This window comes from Bufo gargarizans, chromosome 3 (assembly GCF_014858855.1).
Source record: "Bufo gargarizans isolate SCDJY-AF-19 chromosome 3, ASM1485885v1, whole genome shotgun sequence".
In the NCBI taxonomy this organism is placed as follows: domain Eukaryota; kingdom Metazoa; phylum Chordata; class Amphibia; order Anura; family Bufonidae; genus Bufo; species Bufo gargarizans.
The window spans coordinates 421,973,044-421,992,293 of record NC_058082.1 but is presented as its reverse complement, the minus strand read 5'-3'; the positions used below and the strand labels follow the sequence as shown (position 1 = coordinate 421,992,293).

Sequence of the window (19,250 nt, the reverse complement as noted above, 5' to 3'; positions counted from 1 at the left end):
TGCCTACTGTCACTTTGGAACCACCTACAGCATGGGTGTCACGAGGGTGTCAAGAGCCACGCCTGACTCCGTTGTACCCGGGGTCAGGAGGTCGCAGCGGTTGGCTGCACGCTCTATGTAAGATAGGGATGTTTTCTTATTGTAGCTTTCTGGGTTTGCTTTGCAAACCCTTTTGGCTCACTCAGGGATCCGTAGCTCCTTCTCTCAGCTGTTCCTTGTCCAGCACTCCCAATCCTCCTTATATTCCCCTCTCACACTTCTCTGGTTGCCAGATATAGAGCTTCCTGCCTGGACATCTATTCTGACCCACTGGAGCTGTGTTGCTGCGTTCTCTGGTAGTTGATCCAGAACGCTACCCTCCGGATCCCTGTTGGACCTTTGTGGACAGTTGTTGTCGTCCACCTGGGTGTTTGTGTTTGTCTGTGTTTGTCTGTCCTCTCCCTGGTGTTTCCCTCTTAGTGTCAGTGGTGAGGACTAGCGATCCCACCGGCCCGTTCATTATCTAGGGTTCATTTCAGGGAAAGCCAGGGTTTAGGCACGTGATCGCCGCACGGGTGAGGAACCCGTCTAGGGACGTCAGGGCAGTCAGGTGCCAGCCGCAAGGAGAGTTAGGGGTCACCACCTTTCCCTCTCCCTTGGGCAAGACTTTCCCTTTTTCCTCCCTGTGCGTGTTGCCGGTCATTACATTGGGGCCACTCTTTATTTAGTTTTTCAGGACCCTTCAGACGCACATCCCCCTATCCTATGGATAGAGGATAAGTTGTTAAGGGACAACCCCTTTAAGGACCCCACTGCACATGAATTTGGTCTGACTTTTTTTTTTTTGCCCTTAAAGGGTTAAGTAATGTCCAAGACTGAAGCTACTGTATCTTATTAGTACATGCAGATGCAGTTAAGGCCCCCACCTCTTCCCTCACCAAGCATTAATGTTTCCTTAAATAAAGCAGGGTTGCCAGCAGGCAGTGTAGATTACACATCTAGCAGCTGTCTGACATTTCACCGTACGTTCATTCTGGCCACTGGCAACCATGCCAACCTGTACGGACAATCCATCTGAGTACTCTAAAGACCAATTGAGAAATCTGTTAATTTCACATAATGTACTTCTGCCTCAGGGTGATCAGAGAAAAGCGGTCTATTTGCAGCTCTACCTCAAGCATATTCTCCCTAAAGAAAAGGAATCTGCTGACTTTTCAAGCGATGATGAGGACATGTTATCAGAGAATGATGTAAGTGCTGTGCCAGGCTTGAGGATGATGTGTGTGCGGGATTTAGCAGCATGACGGGTCGGTGATTTGAGTGATTTCAGGGCATTTTGCATTAACGGATAAGTTGTGCCCTGCAACACTTGTTGTTTTTTTATTACAGTTGTGTGCAGTTTGTTATACAGCATGACAAGGGAACTGTTGATGCCCTCCTTTACCCTATACTGTATTCCCAATATAAAGCTATTACACCGGAAGTGGACAGTTATTAACCATTTTAAAACACATCCTCATCCCCCGAGGTCCCCCCCCCTCCCCCCCAAATTCCCAGCGAAACATCCCCACCATTACAAACATACAGTATATAAAGTTACATTATAGAACAAACTCCTGGTAAGATGGACATGATCCTTGAGGCCCACATTCTTGACGTCCCTGAAGGCTTGACCATCCTTGTCATGACCCTTGCAAGCTCCTTCTTAGGCTAGGGCTACACAGCACTTGTGTCCAGCAACAGTCAATGGTATCACCCTGCGACGTCACAGTTGCACCAAAATTGACTATTATAAAAAATGTTGTGTGACTTTTTAACGAAAAGAAGTCACGCAACACACATGTAGCCCTAGCCTAGGCTGAGCCCACAGCATCTACAACTCTACTCCTGCTGCGATGTTCTGGATCAGAGAGAACTTAACTCAAATCCTGAAATTTCTAACCCCTCAGATGCTATAGTAAAGAGTGACTGCAGCATCTAAGCAGTTTGATAGACGGGACTCTGTTACTTTATTGTCCTTAGCCCATGTGGGAATTATTTTTGTATAAGGCTACTTTCACATTTGGGTTTTTACTGGATCCATCATGTATCGGTAAAAAAAAGTTCCGTTAGGATAATACAACCGGCTGCATCTGTTATGAACTGATCCAATTGTATTATCTCTAGAATGACCAAGGCAGATCCGGCACTAAAACAATTTGTAAGTCAATGGGTGACGGATCCGTTTTTCTTTTTGTATCCAAGAAAACAGATCTGGCACCATTGAGCAAAATTGTGTTTCATGCCGATCCTTGTTCTGTATCCCATGACTCACTCAAAACGCTGCTTGCAATACTTTTGTGTGCGCCATGAGAACACAATAGAACAGAAGGCATTCTGGTGCATTTCATTCCGTTCAGTTTTGTCCCCATTGACCATGAATGGAGACAAAACTGAAGCTTTTTCCTCTGGTTTTGAGATCCTATGACTGATCTCCATACTGAAGAGGAAAACGCAGATATTAGCCTAAAACACCCCTTTCCTGCTTTATTAAATTCTAAACAAAATAAGCCTTGCACATAATTAGTATCTCAATGTACGTAATGACCCAAACTACATAGTTGGCACGTTACTTAACCAGCATGCTGAACACCTTAAACAATGCTGGAATTACTGTATTTGTTTGTCCCTGATCTTAAAAACAATAGAAAAAGTGATCAATCATATGTACCACAAAATTGTACAATAAAAACATTTCATCTAAAAAATAAGAGACAGCGCTCTATTGGTGAGGGGAAAAAAAGGTTCAAGCTTTTAATATGGTGACAGAACAAAGGTATATCTCCAGGGGGTATAAGGAGGTGGGGTCCACCAAGTCAGAACTCTGGTGAGCACATTCTACAACTGTACAGGCGTCTACAGTTTATACCTGTGGTAAAGCAGGCTTCCTGCCCAGCCACTCTCCATCTGCAAGGCCATGGGCCACTTTAGGTCTACAGCCTACAGAACAATGGGACCACCATCAAAGCATTAGCATCCAGTGAGGCCGTACTGGGACGCCAGTTTATGGGAAGGCCAACATGAGGGGTTTTGGCGAGAGGTGGCCGGCAGTGTAGGGGTTAATGTTCAGAGGCATATGGTGGGTGGGGTGTAGAAGGCGCGGGTTAAGGAGTTTATATTAGGAGGAGAGTACCGGCGCCATTTTAGTGTGGAAAATAAAAGGAAAGAACTAGCACATTGCAGGCAGTGGAGGCTGTGATCCAGCAGTTGCAGGCAGCGGCGGAGACTCGGGGACCCGAATGGCTGCAGGAGCAGGTGTCCGTCGTTCTGCAGAGGGCGGCAGTGAGTACAGTCAGCTCACCGCCAGTTACTAGACGGCCGCGGCGGGTGCATCCGCCGGCGAGCCTTAGTCCCGATGTAACCCCCAGGGCTCGGCGCCAGGTGTGGAGCCCCTCCGGGGACCCTCTGCCTAGGGAGGTTGGCGGATCCCACCCCTCCATCTTCAACAGTGCGAGGCTTGGATGCAGGACCAGGTGTGATGGGTGCCCCCAGTCCGGGGGAGGCTGCCCGACGTGGGATTGAATTGGTGTAGGTCATGGCTGTGCGCCGGGAGATGGCACACGCGCCACAGGAGACTAACGGGCAGCATGGTGGAGGCTCCACCCACCGTGGAAGCAAGACTAACAGGGGCATGTGCAGAATGTATTCAGCAGGCCTGATGCTGGGATATTGGTGCCGCATGGAGAAGTGCCTCTGGGGCTGGGAGGTGAAGATCGGCCAGCGCAAGAAGATTATCAGGAGGCAGGACCATCAGCTGCGGGGTTCACAGCCCCCTGGCAGCTAGATGAGGCTAACTGGGGTACTGTTAATGCATGGACGGGCTGCCCAGGGGGGGTTGGGGGGCCACAAAGGGACCTGGGTAGGAGCCTTGTTCAGCTTTTCATAGTTTGGCAGGGTGGGGGCTGGAGTTAGCGGGGGAGCTTGTAGTGTGGCGTGCAGGGCATGCGACTCGGTGTCCGTGCATACGCAGGTCGGGGCGGGGAAGAGGATAGACCGAAGGTGGATGACCCAGCACGTGGAGAGGTGTATGTTTGCTTTGAGGGACCGTTGGAGGCGCATTTGAAACAGGAGGTGCGAGAACTGATTTGGAAGGGGGAGTATGTTGAATTTTTTTTCCTTTCTCCCCCTGGATAGGTTTAATTTAGATAAAGGGGGGGGGGGAAAGAGGAAGAGGGAAAAAACGTAGAATTTGTTTAATTCCGTGTACTTTTTCTAATTGGCTCCAGGCATTTTCTATTTTGGCCAGTGTGATGGGGGAGAAGAAGCTGGAGTGCTGTTCGGCTCTTTTTTGTTAAATGGATGCGATTGGGGAGGTGTTCCGTGTGTCTGACAGAGGATGGCGGTGCAAAGTAACATTAGATGGGATCATAAGGATATCTGCTTATGGATGCGGGTGATGGCTCCGGTGTGTACAGGGAAGTCCTATCGGGGTGAGTCGGGGGTATCAGGGCAGTCAACGTTTTCGGTAGCTTCAGCAAAAGGGCTTTGCTTCCTCTTTAACGAGGGCAACTGCCGATTCGGGGCGAAATGTAGGTTTAAACATGTGTTCGGCCTGCAGCGGTAATCATGGATTTAACCATTTTAAAGGGGGCAGGCAAAAAGCAGGGGAGGCCGCTGGAAAAAGGTCTGACTCCGATACGGGTGGAAAAGATGGGGCCCTATCTAAGTAGATACCCTAATCAACGGGTGGCGGAATTTCTGAGGGACTGTTTTACTAAGGCCCCTTTCACACGAGCGAGTATTCCGCGCGGATGCGATGCGTGAGTTGAACGCATTGCACCCGCACTGAATCCTGACCTATTCATTTCTATGGGGCTGTTCACATGAGAGGTGATTTTTCACGCATCACTTTTGCGTTGCGTGAAAATCGCAGCATGCTCTATATTGTGCGATTTTTCACGTAACGCAGGCCCCATAGAAATGAATGGGGTTGCGTGAAAATCGCAAGCAAGTGCGGATTCGGTGCGATTTTTCACGCACGGTTGCTAGGAGACTATGTATTAATTACATGAACAGGACCTGTGATGACCATGATGAAAGATAATGTGATGGAACATGTGATGACCGGAGTGACGTCATCACAGGTCCTGTTCATGTAATTAACGCTCCCCCCAGGTCCTGTTCAGCAAAGGAGACAGAAGGAGATGCCGGGCTACGCGATCAAGTGGACTAAGGCGAGTTATATAATTTTATATTTTTTTTAACCCCTCCATCACAGTTACTATGCATTCTGTATTCAGAATGCTATTATTTTCCTTTTATAACCATGTTATAAGGGAAAATAATACAATCTACAGAACACCGATCCCAGACCCGAACTTCTGCGAAGAAGTTCGGGTTTGGGTACCAAACATGCGCGATTTTTTTCACTCGAGTGCAAAACGCATTACAATGTTTTGCACTCGCGCAGAAAAATTGCGGGTGTTCCCGTAACACACCTGCACATTATCCCGCAACGCCCGTGTGAAAGGGGCCTAAGGGTTTTTGTATTCCTTCGGCACCGTTGCCAGTTGTTATGGGGCGAACAAATTTGCGTTCGGCGACTGAACATCCGGAGGTGGTATTGAAAAAATTGGCAAAGGAGGTATCCTTGGGGCATATGAATTTTTTATTTTTTTTAAAGCCGCCTTTGGCCAATTTGAGGATATCACCTTTGGGAATTGTACCTACGAAGGAGCCGAAATGAAGGTATCGATCCGGAACTCTGTTCGGTGGTGCACATTTCATTTGACGCGGCTGTGGATTGGGTGCGTAAGTTGGGGGTGGGAGCGTTGTTAGCGAAAACGGATATTGAGGTAGCGTTCCGTCTTCTGCCAGTTAATTCGGAGAGTTTGCATTTGTTGGGATGTTATTGGCAAGGGGGTTATTTTGTGGACAGGTGCAGGTGGTTGACAGGACAAGGAAGGAGTCAAAGATCGGATTGAAGGATTTGCAGTCATTGCTGGGAAAACTCAACTTCGCGTGTCGGATTATGCCAATGGGGAGGATTTTTTTGTCGACGTTTGGCAGGGTGTGACGGCCCCGCATCATTTTATTAGGTTGGGGAGGAAATTAAAGGGGATTTAGCGGTGTGGGCGGAATTTCTTCAGCACTTTAATGGTAGGACCTTGGTTTTGGGGGCAGCTGTGGATAATTTTGACTTTGAATTGTTTTCGTACACGGCGGGGGGCTCTGGCATAGGGGTGTACTGTCAATGGTGTGCAGACAGGTGACCGGAGGCCTGGGTGGAGAGGGGATGGGTTCGGAACTTGGCGCTGTTAGAGCTTTTTCCAATTGTGCTAGCAATGGTGTTGTGGGGGGATCGGTTTGATAAAAAAAATCAGTTTTCATTGTGATAATCTGGGGGTAGTGCAGGCCATTAATAGTATGACTGCATCGTCACCACCTGTGGTTCGTTTGTTGCAGCATTTAGTTTTGGTCTGTTTGTCGCTAAATGCTTGGGTGGTAGCGGTACATGTGCCGGGTGTGTTTGATAGTATTGCGGATGCCCTTTCTCATTCGCAGTGGGAGCGGTTTCGCCAGTTGGCACGGGGGGAGATTTCGAGGGATTGGAGTGCCCGGAGTCCATGTGGGAGCTGTTGACGGTACCATAGACAGGCTGCTGCAGGATTCAATGAGTACCGGGACGTGGGTGGCTTACAGTACAGTGTGGAGAGAGTGGCAGCGGTGGTGTGAGGAGTTGGGCGCTCAGGAGAATGAGGGGTATATCCTGTTATTATTGTTCCTAGGCCATGAGAAGGAGCTTGGCTGGTCTGTGGCAAAACTGAATAAGTGGATTGCGGGGGTGGCTTTTGGTTTTAAATTGAGGGGTTGGCCGGATGTGACAAACCTTTTTAGTTAGGTGTTGCGGGGTTGGCGGCGCGGTAAGAAGGCTAAGGACAGGAGAAGGCCAGTCTCTTTTGAGTTATTAAAGTTGGGTTTGCAATTGGATCTGGTTTGTCGTCCGCGTTGGGAGGTGAGGCTGTTTAGGGTAGCATTTTCTTTAGCGTTTTTTGGGGCGTTTCGGCTAGGGGAGTTGGTATGTAACAGCGTGCGGGCTATTGGTGAAGGGTTATTGAGGGAGAACGCTGTGCTTTCAGGCGACAGGGTAGTAATTTAAAATCCACAGGTCAAAAACTGATAAAGAAGGTAAGGGTAGTTATGTTAGGTTGTTCCCTTTGTCCGGTTTGGTGTTCGTGGGAGTATGTCTTGGATGGTGTGGCGGGTCCTTATTGAGACATGAGGACGGGTCCTATTTATCGCATTACCAGTTTTTAGCGGTGTTTAAACGTTGTTTGCATATGCTGGGTATTGCAGCGGATGACTTTACAGGGCACTCGTTCAAGATAGGAGCTGCTACAGAGGCGGCTAGGTTAGGAATGAGTAATTAAGTGATCAAAAGAATTGGGAGATGGGAATCAGTTAGGTTTGGGTCCTATATTCGGGTGGGATTGTTGTAAAAGTTATGCGGACTGATGTGTTGTTGTGTTTGCTTTGTTGTATTTTTCAGGTTCCCGCTCAGCTTTGGTTTGGATACTTGGGCACTCCTTCGTGTTTTGGGGCGCTTTGAATGCGGATGTTCGTCATGAGGGTCGGCAGTTGGGGTTCGATAGGGACCGTTGTTGGGGGTGAGAGGTATGTTGTAGGAAGGGGTTTTAAGGGAAGTTAATCGTTATGTTCGGTTGGGTAGGTCCCCGGATGTGTTGGTGCTTTGGGGGTGAGGCCAGTCAGAGAGCTACTACGGGACATTAAGTTTGATTTATTGCGTTTGTGTCGTTATTCCCGGGCATAGTAACTGTATGGTCCAACATTATGCCTCGCCGAGTGTGGCGTGGGGCACGATCAGTGGAGCGCCTTAATAAGGCGAGGATTAAAGTTAACAGGGCGTTAGGAAAATTTATGGTCAGGAATGGTGCGGTGGCGGTGCGACATTCTGAATTGGAGCCGGGTGTAGGGGCATTTTGGAGGGTGGATGGTGTACAGGTAAATGCCGTGGGTATTGATTTGTGGTCTTTGGGGCTTCAAGGAGGAATTGAGAGAGCACTTGTGTTGTGGAGGAACGCGCAATCCTGAGGGAGGTTTGTTAGGTTGCGTGTTGTTGGCGGTGGGAGGTCCTCGAAGTTGGTGGTATGGATGCTTCGGCAGAATGGGAGGGCCTCAATGGTGGGGCTGGACTCCCATGGTTGGACAGTATGCTCGGATGAAAGGCGTCTGTAAGTTGGTCTCCGAGCTGGTGCTTTACTGCTGGAGGCAAGATGGATGTGCCAGTTTGGGGAGTTGTGTTAAATAAATTTTGGGCTTCAAGGACCTCCCTCGTCAGGGCTAAAACATTGTGGTTATGTTATTTATGGTTATTGTATTTAATTTTAATAAACTGCTGCGGTGGCCATTAAAATCCAAATTTGGTCTGTGTTTTATTTACTGAGTTTGGAGTAAAAAGGTGGGTCGGAGCAGGGAAGGGAGGCCCCCGGAAGATTAGCCAATAACCTACTCATGGTGCAGAAATTGCAATGATGTCATTGCATTGCTTGTTCTAGGACCCTAAAGTCCCTTTACACGGGATGATAAGCCAATTGTCGGGAAGGAAGCATTCCTTCCCAACAGTCAGCTGCTCGCTCAGTGGATGTGAAAATCGGCATTTTGCATGCAGCGATAACCTCCACAGTATGAGGACAAGGGATCGATACTGCTATTGCTCGTCCTCGTATAGCTGCATTGCTTCTGATCCGCAGAATGCTGTTTACACAGCACGATTTGCTACCCAGAAGCGATAATTTACTTGCAAGCGCTAACTACATTTTCACCCGTTGAACAACCGTTTTGCCCGTTCATCCGGTGATCGGCTGCAACTTTAGAAAGGCAGATTGTTGGGAACGTTCATTCCCAATAATCTACCTGAATATCACTCCATCTAAAGCCACCTTAATAGTGCAAGCAAGAGGATCCCTCAGGGTGAGGTGAGCAAGCTTTTTTGTTTTTTATGGGACACGAAGGTGGCAATTAGAAGATGGCTAAAAAGGTTGGAGGAGTGTTTAAACTAGGGACTGGGGGGGAGGGTAATTACATTATAGGAGGGGAAGATAGTGCAGATAGAAACCTGGGGTGAGGTAATGGAGCTGGGGGAGGAATGAAAGGAGGGAATAGAACAGTTCATAAGGAAAGGTGTATGGTAAAAAAAAATATACATAAACCTCTCAATTCTACGTACACTAATGCCAGAAACCTGACTAATAAAACAGATCTTCCCTAAGGAAGGACAGCGTTCTGTCCGAAATGCGTTGGTGGAATTTTAGCATCTGCAACTATCTGTAGTTGCAGAAGTGACGTCATTGCTGCTCCGTGAGAGCGCGCCGCAAACTCCTGTACAAAAGGAATCGCGCCACTGGCCGGGGCGCAATCCACAAACTGAGACAATAGATCCACGAGAGTGTGTGTCCTGGACAGCGCATAGAAAGAGACAGACCCTGTCAGAAAGTCAGCTACAAGCTAAACAGAAGGTGATTGCAATACCGTGGGTACCTTTCAGCAGGGGGGACTACATTTAGTTTAAGGGAGAGTCATTGATATAATTTATAAGTGTATATGAAAACTGCAGAGTTTGTGCGGTTCATCAACTTCGGGCTGATGGCTTGGAGGTTGAATGGGCAATCTTAAAAAAATAAATAAAGGATTATCAAATGCCGTCATAGATAAATTAATGCAGAGTAGAAAACAAGTGACGTCAAAAATATATCTTCAAGCTTGGAAGTCCTTTCTGCTGTCAGTTTCTGAAGTCTGGAACCCTTCCATGGCTTGGGATGTCAATATAATATTGGATTTTTTGCAAGCAGGCCTAGAGAAAGGGCCGATACTTGTACCTTCAGAGTACTTACTCTGAGACCTAAGTGCCTTTATGGAGACCAGATTGGCTGGCTGAGTTGGAGTTAATAAAGAGGTTTTTAAGGGAGCTAGTAGAATTCATCCTTCCTATAGGTCTAAATTACCCCCGTGGGACTTAAATCTGGTCCTCTAATGGATGCTCCCTTTTGATCCTCTTGCTGATATTTCAGAAAAGTTTTTATCTTTGAAAACTGTTTGTTCTGGCAATTACCACTGCCAAAAGGGTGGGAGAAATTCAAGCCTTCTTGATATCTCCCCCCCTTTCTTACAATTCTTGACGATAGAATAACTTTACGGCACTCTCCAAATTTCCTTCCTAAAGTGGTCTCTAAGTTCCATTGCCATAAAGAAATATCTCTTCCATCTTTTTGTTCTCAGGCAACTTCAGAAAAATAAGATTTCAGAATCTCTGAGGGTGTGCTAATGCAGGGCAACACAGTAAGGCCTCATGTACACGAACGTTGTTGTGTCCAGTGTCCGTTGTTCCGTTTTCCGTGATTTTTCTGCGGACCCATTGACTTTCAATGGGTCCATTGAAAACTCTGCTAATGCACAGTTTGTCATCCGCGTCCATGAAAAACCTGTCCTATTTTTTTTTTCACGGACAACGGTTCGCGGACCCATTCAAGTCAATGGGTCCATGAAAAACACGGAGGCACACAAGATAGTCATCCGCGTCTGTTTTTTTTCACACTAGCATTTCAGTTTTGTCCCCATTCATTGTCAATGAGGACAAAACTGAACAGAATGGAATGCTCCAAAATGCATTCTGTTCCGTTTAGTTGTGTTCCCAGACCGGAGAGCAAATCACAACATGTTGTAGTATGCTTTCCGTCCTAGGATGCGGAGCAAGACTGATCCGGCATAACCCCCAATGCAAGTTAATGGGGATGGATCCATTTTCTCTGCCACAATAGAAAACTTTCAATAGAGTTCATGACTGCAATGTTAAAGATGATACAACCGGATCCATTCATAACGGATGCAGATGGTTGTATTACCAATAACTGAAGCGTTTTTCTGAACCCTGATGGATCCAGCAAAAAAGCTAGTGTGAAAGTAGCCTAATAGAAAAGTAAGGAGCCAAAGATGTCACTGTTGCACACTCTACAGACACAAGTCATGGATAGAAGAAATCATCATGGCGATCTGGGCTGGATAGAAAAGATGGGACAATTTCAAAGAGTGTGTGTCAACTGTAAGTCACTTAATTTTACCGTACTGCATTGACAGCCTGTAAAGTCCTTTTGTAACTATAATATCTACCACTGTGCGGTCAATATATAGTGATATTAATCTTTAATGTTTTCATTCAGTAACAGTATGGTGGTAATATTCAGTCACTACGTGATGGTAGTTATATAGTAGTATTATTGCCAATATTGGTCTCTGTATAGTGGCTTTTGTTCAGTAGCAGTTGCTATTTTGTGGTATAGGGTAGTGGTCATGTGGAGGGTTTGGTGCTTATTCAAGCCTTGAATATGTTTCGCAAATATTTGTGCTTGGTTTTTATTGTAGTAGTAAACCAAAAAAAGCTACATGAACAAAGTTGACATGAAATTCATAACGCGCAGTAAATGCTATAAACAAATGCTCCTTTTTCCATTTTCCACTAAGAAAAAAAATGTATACATTAGATGTACTCCAAATGGCGTCATAAAAAAAAAAAATAATCTCTCAGGTTCTCGGAAAACAAGGGATAAAAAAATTATTTGTTATAAAGGTCAAAACTCACTGCGATGGTAATGGGTTACCGTTATATTTATTGCTAGCTGAAATTATATATATATTTTTTACATGTTCAGATCATTGTTCAGCTTAAGTTACAATCCATGACTTTCATTTTCTCTGAGTAAAATATAACATCTATCTTCCTTCTTTCTGACAAATATTAATACAAATGTCAGAATTCCTGCGAGGGAAAACAGGCTTGTGCCTGACTCATTAAATTTAGCGCTAGACTTGGGAGCGATTTCTAGGGATGACAGGCAGGTCAGAAGGTCGTGGTGTGCACGGCTGTTGCTAGGCAACAAAACCCATTGTGGGGAAAATGTTGACAGTTTTTCAAAACTACAAGAAGACAGGTGTCAAGATCCACTGAACGGTTTGTACAAATTACCTTCTTCCATTTAGCTAGTGAACCCACTGCAACACGCCAGGGTGCTAAAACACTAGAGAAATAGGATTTTAGATGTGATTTATAGATCCACTAAATTGGATAAATGTACAGGTGCTGTACAGACTTGAAACCCAATTTGCTGTTTCTTTGTACATGATGATTGTGTTCCTTTACTTTTAGCTGCTTTTCAGATCAGTATTTGTGAAGGCCTTTTGTCCACCGGTGATGTACTGAGATACCTGGCACCCTGATGTGCCTGCTCTCATTCAATTATTTTTGCTTGCTCAATATTTTATAAGAGGAAGACCTTAGGACCCATTCTGAGTCTAACAATAACTTTTGTGCATATCATGTGGCGCAACAAGAAAGCTTATTACAGCAGTGGATCAGTCTTAAATGGATTTTCCCGCCATTAACTGTTATATTCTTTATAGAGATCATACAAAATGAACAATGTTTGCCATTTCTATGTGGTTAAAAACGATCCAGTGTAAAACGACATTTACTACCATACTATGGCGCCACCTGGTGTTCAGAGTATAGCAATGTGCAAATGACTGGTGGACAGTCTGACTTTATTCGTCCTTTGCTGCCAGTGTCTGACTGCAGGGATAGACACACAAATGGTATTTGGACCTTCATAGCAAACTGCTAGCAATTCATTCATAAAGTCTGGAAGGAATAATAAAGGAATGATACAACATAGTCCTAAGAATAGATGCTCCAAAATGATGACATGAGGAATGGAAGCAGTTGCTAAAGCAGACATGCCAAGAGGTTTCAGGTCTTCTTTAAAAAGCATCATCACATATGACAAACTGAGATTCTACAGTTCATGTTGGGGGACAGCAGCTCTGTTGCAATGATGACCCGTGCCCAGGGGTGCACCTAGACTTTCTGCTGCCTGAAGAGAAAAATGAAATGCTCCCCTCCCCCACCAATCCCTATACCAAATTCTTAACCTAACCCCTTCCCTCCTAACATTACATATATAACTACAAAACCTACAGGGTAATATAGCCCTCTTACCTGTTACATCCAGTGAAGTCTCCTCTGATGTAGACTTTTTCTCTCATCTTCTCCATTCAGACCAGACCACCATGATTTTTTTTTAACCATCTCTCGTATCTGCAGTTTGACAAAAAGACATCTTAGTTTCCTACTTTTCCATCATCCTTCCACCTTCTGTACAAATCATACTACTACCCCAATACTGTGCTGCTATGCTCCTCAATACTATACTGCAGAAAGAGATAAACCCCTGATATTACTAGTACCATGAAGATGGTGCCCTCCAATAATTATTGGCACACAGTGTCCTTAAATAACTGCGCCCAGCAAAAAGTGTCCCTGACACCAATAGTGTAAACATAATGTACCCCAAAAAGAACTGTGCTAAGTAGTGATGAACGAGCATGCTCGGCCGAATACCTGTTCGGCGCGAGCATCGCTATGCTCGGCACATGGCGGTACTCGGCCGAGTACCACATGTGCTCGAGCAGCATGCTCGAGTCTCCGTCCCGCATGTTTAAACATGCAGGTAAGTACTGCCATCACTGTAATGCCAGTAGCCATGTTGGCTGCTGGCATTACAGTGATTGGATGGCCGGAACGTGTCATCGGTAGCTATATAGCACCTGATGACGTGGGTTCGGCTCATTGCGAGTTGGGGAGAGCTGCGCTCAGATAGTGTAGAGAGATTGTGATCCCAATATATTTAAGTTAATAACGCTTCAAAGACCCAAAAGTCCTTTTAAGGACCATTGTGTGTGGTGGCAGCAATTTAATTGTGCAAAGTTGTACTCAAATTTTTATTTATTTTTTTCAAATAGCGATTCTTTTGCTATATAGAAGGTTTCTGAAGTGACTTGTGACATCTGTGCAGCAATATCTTCTGTGTGTCAGGGGGAGAAATAGCAAGAATATTAGTGAAAACAATAATTTTTTCCCCCCCATAATCCACAATTTTGCTGTCAACGGTGTAATCTGTGAATTGTGTCCTCTGCGCTTCAATACCTTGTGTGGTTGTCAGGGATAAATATAAACTACATCAGAAAACTGTGTCTGTACCGCAGATTCCAATAATCTGGGCCTACTATAGTGTCCATATTCTGTGTGTTCTGTGACATATACTGTCCTGTATCCGAAAACTTTCTTTAGGGCAAATTCCAATAATCTGGGCCTACTATAGTGTCCATATTATGTGTGTTTCTGTGACATATACTGTCCTGCATCTAAAAACGGTGTCTTTAGCGGACTGTAAAAAAATCTGCGCCACATCTAGTGACAAGACAATTAATATGAAGATGGCGAGCACTAAGGGACGGGAAAGTGGGTGTGATGCTGATGGCCCTGGGCACAATGAAACTGTGGCTGCTGCCAGTGCACCAGGAAAAGAAAAAAAAAAAACAGCTTCATGTCCAACTTAGCTGAGTGGTGCAGGACAACACTGTCCAAGTCAGACCAGTGCGAACAGTTGGTCTGTTGGATTGCTGAAGATAATGCTTCCAGTCAGTTAAGCACCACCCTCTCTTCCACCAAATCCAGTCTCTGTAGCCAAGAGTCTGGTCAACCGAATCCTCTCTCTGATCATCCTTCCTCCCACCATGGACAGGCTTGCCAAACGAGTGATCCTACACTCTGATATTCCGAGGAGCTCTTTCCAGCACCACTATTAATTTTGGCCCTCGTGCCCAGCACGCTTCAAGAGGAACCTGAGATATTGTGCCCTGATTCCCAACCTCTTGAGCCTTTACAGTCTCAAGAAGATGACGGTGGTGAACGGCAATCATTCGTTCACGAAGTGGATGATGATGAGACACCGTTACCAATCACTGGGGTTGTGGTTAGGTCAAGTCAGGAGGATGAGCAGAGTCAGGAAGTGGAAGAGGAGGTGGTTGACGATGAGGTCACTGACCCAACATGGGAAGGTGAAAAGCTGAGTGAGGACAGCAGTACAGTGGGGGAGGGATCTGCAGCACCGCAACAGGCTGGAAGAGGCAGTGGGATTGCAAAAGGGAGAAGTCGGCCCACACCAAACAGGCCAGCAACCGTTACAGCGAGCACCCCTATGTGTAAATATACCTTGCCAAGGGGTAGGTGTTCTGCAGTATGGCGCTTTTTTGGGAGGAAAGTGCAGACGACAAGAGTGGTAGTTTGCAACCTGTGCCATACCAAAATGAGCCGGGGCGTGAACACTAGCAACTTCATCACCACCAGCATGATCCGGCATAAGGCATCCAAGCACCCTAATAAGTGGGCCAAACACCTGGGTCTGCCTGTCACACCACTGCCTCCTCTTCCCCTGTGTTACGCACTGCTGGCCAATCCCCTGTCGATGGCGCAGGCCCGGATGCCCCTCGCCCTGCACCTGGACCTTGGCATGAACCATCAGCAAGATCCACTTCCCTGTCTCGGTGCAGCGTCCAAATGTCCATAACACAGTCATTTTAACGCAAGCGCAAATACCCACCTACAGGCCATAGCACTAAATGCGCAACTTTTGAAATTACTGGCCCTTGAAATGTTGCCATTTAGGCTTGTGGACACTGAGGCCTTCCGCATCCTGATGTCGGCAGCCGTCCCTCGGTACGCAGTCCCTAGCCGCCACTATTTTTCACGGTGTGCCATGCCCGCCTTACACCAGCATGTGTCCCAGTACATCACCCGTGCCCTGACCAACGCAGTTACTGGGAAGGTCCACTTCACCATGGACACATGGACAAGTGCTGGTGGTCAAATGGTGGACATTTCCCTGACCGCACACTGGGTGAATGTTGTGGAGGCTGGGAGTGAGTCGTACCCTGGGATGGCACGGGTGCTACCCACGCCAAGGATTGCGGGCCCTACGTCCATCAGGGTCTCCGCCAGCAGCTATATTACTGGCTCCAACCTGCACTTCTCATCCGCCGCCGCCTCCTCCTCCACTTCCACCTCCAGCAGCAGTCAGCCATCAGTCGCTAGCTGTAAGCAGTGTAGTACTGGTGGGGGTAAGTGTCAACAGGCCGTGCTGAAGCTGATCTGCTTAGGGGACAAACAGCACACCACCGCAGAGCTGTGTCAGGGTATACGGGACCAGACCGAGCTGTGGCTCTCGCCACTCAACCTACAACCAGGCATGGTTGTGTCTGACAATGGCCGTAACTTGCTGGCGGCTTTGGAGCTCGGCAACCTGGCGCATATCCCATGCCTAGCTCACGTCTTAAACTTAGTGATTCAGCAGTTTATCAAAACCTACCCCAATTTGCCAGAGCTACTAGTGAAGGCGTGCCGCGTGTGTGCCCATTTCCGCAAGTCGTCCACAGCTTCAGCCAGTCTGTCGACGCTTCAGCAGCGCTTGCGACTTCCAGCTCACTGAGCGTTGTGCGACCTGAGCATGCTCTGGAACTCTACGTTCCACATGTTGGCCAGGCTTAGTGAGCAGCAGAGGGCAGTTGTGGAATACCAGCTGCGACATGGTCGTCGCCTTTCGAGTAAACTGCCATTATTCACAAGCGAGGAGTGGGCATTGATGTCAGACCTCTGTGAGGTTTTAAAAAAAGATGAATCCACACAGATGGTTAGTGGCAATAATGCTATTATCAGCGTAACCATCCCACTGCTGTGTCTACTCAAACGATCGCTGCTCACAATTAAGGACGACTCTCTGAATGTGGCAGATGAGGAAATGGGGGAGTACATTACACAGGGTGATAGCCAGCCCACCCTCAGTTCGTCTTGTCAGTGCGAATTGGACCATGAAGAGGAGGAGAAGGAGCTGGAGACAGTTGCCTCTGCTACAGAGGGTAGTACCCATAGAACTTTAATTTCATCTGTTCAGCGTGGATGGGCAGAAGAGGAGGGGGAGGAGGATGAGGAGATGGAAAGTAATCCTGATGTCGACATCGACGTCCTGCCTGTTGGTACTCTGGCACGCATGGCTGCCTTTCCAGCGACCCTCGTGTTATACGCGTTTTAGATGACACGGATTACTGGGTATTCACCCTTCTCAACCCCCGCTACAAAGAGAACTTCTCATCTCTCATTCCTGTGGTGGAGAGGACTAGTAAAAAGGTGCAATACCAGAAGGTGCTTGTTTAGAGATTGTTCCATCTGACAACACTGGCGGCAGAGTCCGTACTTCCTTAGGCAATCGAGGAAGGGAGACAAGGGGAACACACAGCAGTTCCAACAAAGGCAGGGCAACAGTCTCCAAGGCATGGGACACTTTCATGACACTCCACCATGAACCTCACCCTGAAGCACAGCCTAGTGGTACAAGGAGGGAAAAGTTTTGGAAGATGGTGAAGGAATACATAGCAGACCGTGTTGGAGTCCTAAATTATCCCTCAGTGCCTTACAACTACTGGGTGTCCAAGCTGGACATGTGGCACGAACTTGTGCTCTACGCCTTGGAGGTACTGGCCTGCCCTGCCGCCAGCATTTTGTCTGAACGTGTATTTAGTGCTGCTGGTGGCATTATAACAGATAAGCGTATCCACTTGTTCACTGGCAATGCTGGCAGGTTGACTCGGATAACAATGAAAAAGGCCTGCATTGCCCCTGACTTCTCAACTCCCACCAGAGAAGAGCTGAGCTGATGAAGGACATAAAGGCAATTTAAATATATCATTTATAATGTACTCAATATACAGTACAGTAGTGTATTTCCATGCACCTTTTCCACCACAAAAAAAGTATATGGTTAAATTCCCCCCCCCCCCCCCCCCCCGGCAGGTCCGGAACTCATGCTGCCTTGCTTTGAAGTAGTAGCCATAGCCTTTTTTCAGTCTCCCTCTCCGAAATCGAACAATGATTCCCTGTTACCAGTGGTCACCATGTTAGGCGCATAAAAGAACATAGTTTATGGGGAAGATATCAAAATGGATCGTCAACGTCACTGAGACGTATGATCAGGCAGAAATTATCTAGAGTCAACAAAGTGGCAGCAGGGCTCTCCTGTATAACGTTTCCTCGTCCAAAATACCGCAGTGACATTCCCTCTAATTTTGTATTACTCATTCCAATAATAGGGCATCTTAAGAGTCCTGTATTGTTATTTATCGTCACTACCTTCCCGAGTCGGGAGTGGGTAATTGCCGTGCACCCGCTGCCTTCCTTGGATGTTTCTGCTTTAATAACTTGACCCACCCTCTCTGGGTGGTTCGCAATTATGAAAAAAAAGTGGTAAGCAATAACAGCCAATCAGATTTCAGCCATTGACCTCCCTTTCTCAAGCTTCCTCTCCTGCATCGAACCCTGATTTCCCCGTTACCCGTGATCACCATGGCGCAGAAAAGAACATCGAAAGCTGATAGGGCAGACGCCAAATGGATCGTCGCCATCACGGGGACGTGCAATCACCCAAAGATTATCTAGAGTCACCAATGCAGCAGCAGGCCCTCTCCCCTTAGGTTTTGGATGGTCAGATCAGCAGGCCCTTGCTCAAATGTTTTTGAGGGTCACCAGCAGGCCAGCAATAATAATTTTTCAAGGCTGTGTATGATGCCCTCCTTTATGTGTAACAAAGGGTGTTTTGGCGTGTCGGTTCCTTGTAATTTTTAGGCTTTATGAGTGTAGGAGTCCCACTACATGAACAATTGTACCACAATGTGAATGAGGCCCTCCTTTATGTGATATACGGGCTGTTTCGGAGTGCCTCTTGCTTGTAATTTCTTGCAACACTTGCACTTTATATACAATTGAATATACAGGTTTATAGGTTTTGTGCGTATTTTTGTCAGTCTGTAAAAGTGGCGTACAACTCGGACAACATGGTTCCCAGCAGCGACCTGGGAGTCAAAGATGCATCCAGACATCGTCCCCATGGTGTTCCCAATCCATTTCGGTGGTGTTTGTCACTTTCTGACCTTTTTTCCAATGAACCAGGCCCCCTCCCCTCTTCAAAGCAGGGGGTGCCTGGTTGTCTCCCATTGACTTCCATGATACTCGGGTTTTCAGCCGAACACCCGAATACTTTGGTGCTCGATCATCACTAGTGCTAAGCTGATACTGTGCCAGGGTGCCCCCATGGTAATAGTGCTACCAAAAGTCCCACCAATAGTAATAATTCTCTGCCAGAGCACACATAGTAGTAATAGTGCTCCTACAGTGCCCCCAACATGTCCCCACTGTGCCCCAGAAGTAATAATGCTCCTATAGTGCCCATACTAGTATTCATGTTCCCCATAGTCCCCCAGTAGTAATAAAGCCCACCATAATGCTCCCCATAGTAATAATTCTCCTTTATAATATGACAGTAGAAAAATGAGCACCA

The 19,250-nt window shown here is 46.7% G+C and overlaps 1 protein-coding gene across 4 annotated transcripts in view; it reads left to right on the top strand.

Moving 5' to 3' along the window:
• The first annotated feature begins 1,021 nt into the window (after positions 1 to 1,021).
• The window catches only part of LEMD1 (LEM domain containing 1), a 58,562-nt gene continuing 40,333 nt past the window's right edge, over positions 1,022 to 19,250 (top strand). For all 4 annotated transcript variants that reach the window (XM_044286933.1, XM_044286936.1, XM_044286934.1 and 1 more), the window contains exon 1: positions 1,022 to 1,229. In XM_044286933.1, coding sequence (XP_044142868.1) covers positions 1,029 to 1,229 — 201 coding nt within the window. In that variant the 5' untranslated portion in view covers positions 1,022 to 1,028. The remainder of the gene's footprint in view (positions 1,230 to 19,250) is intronic.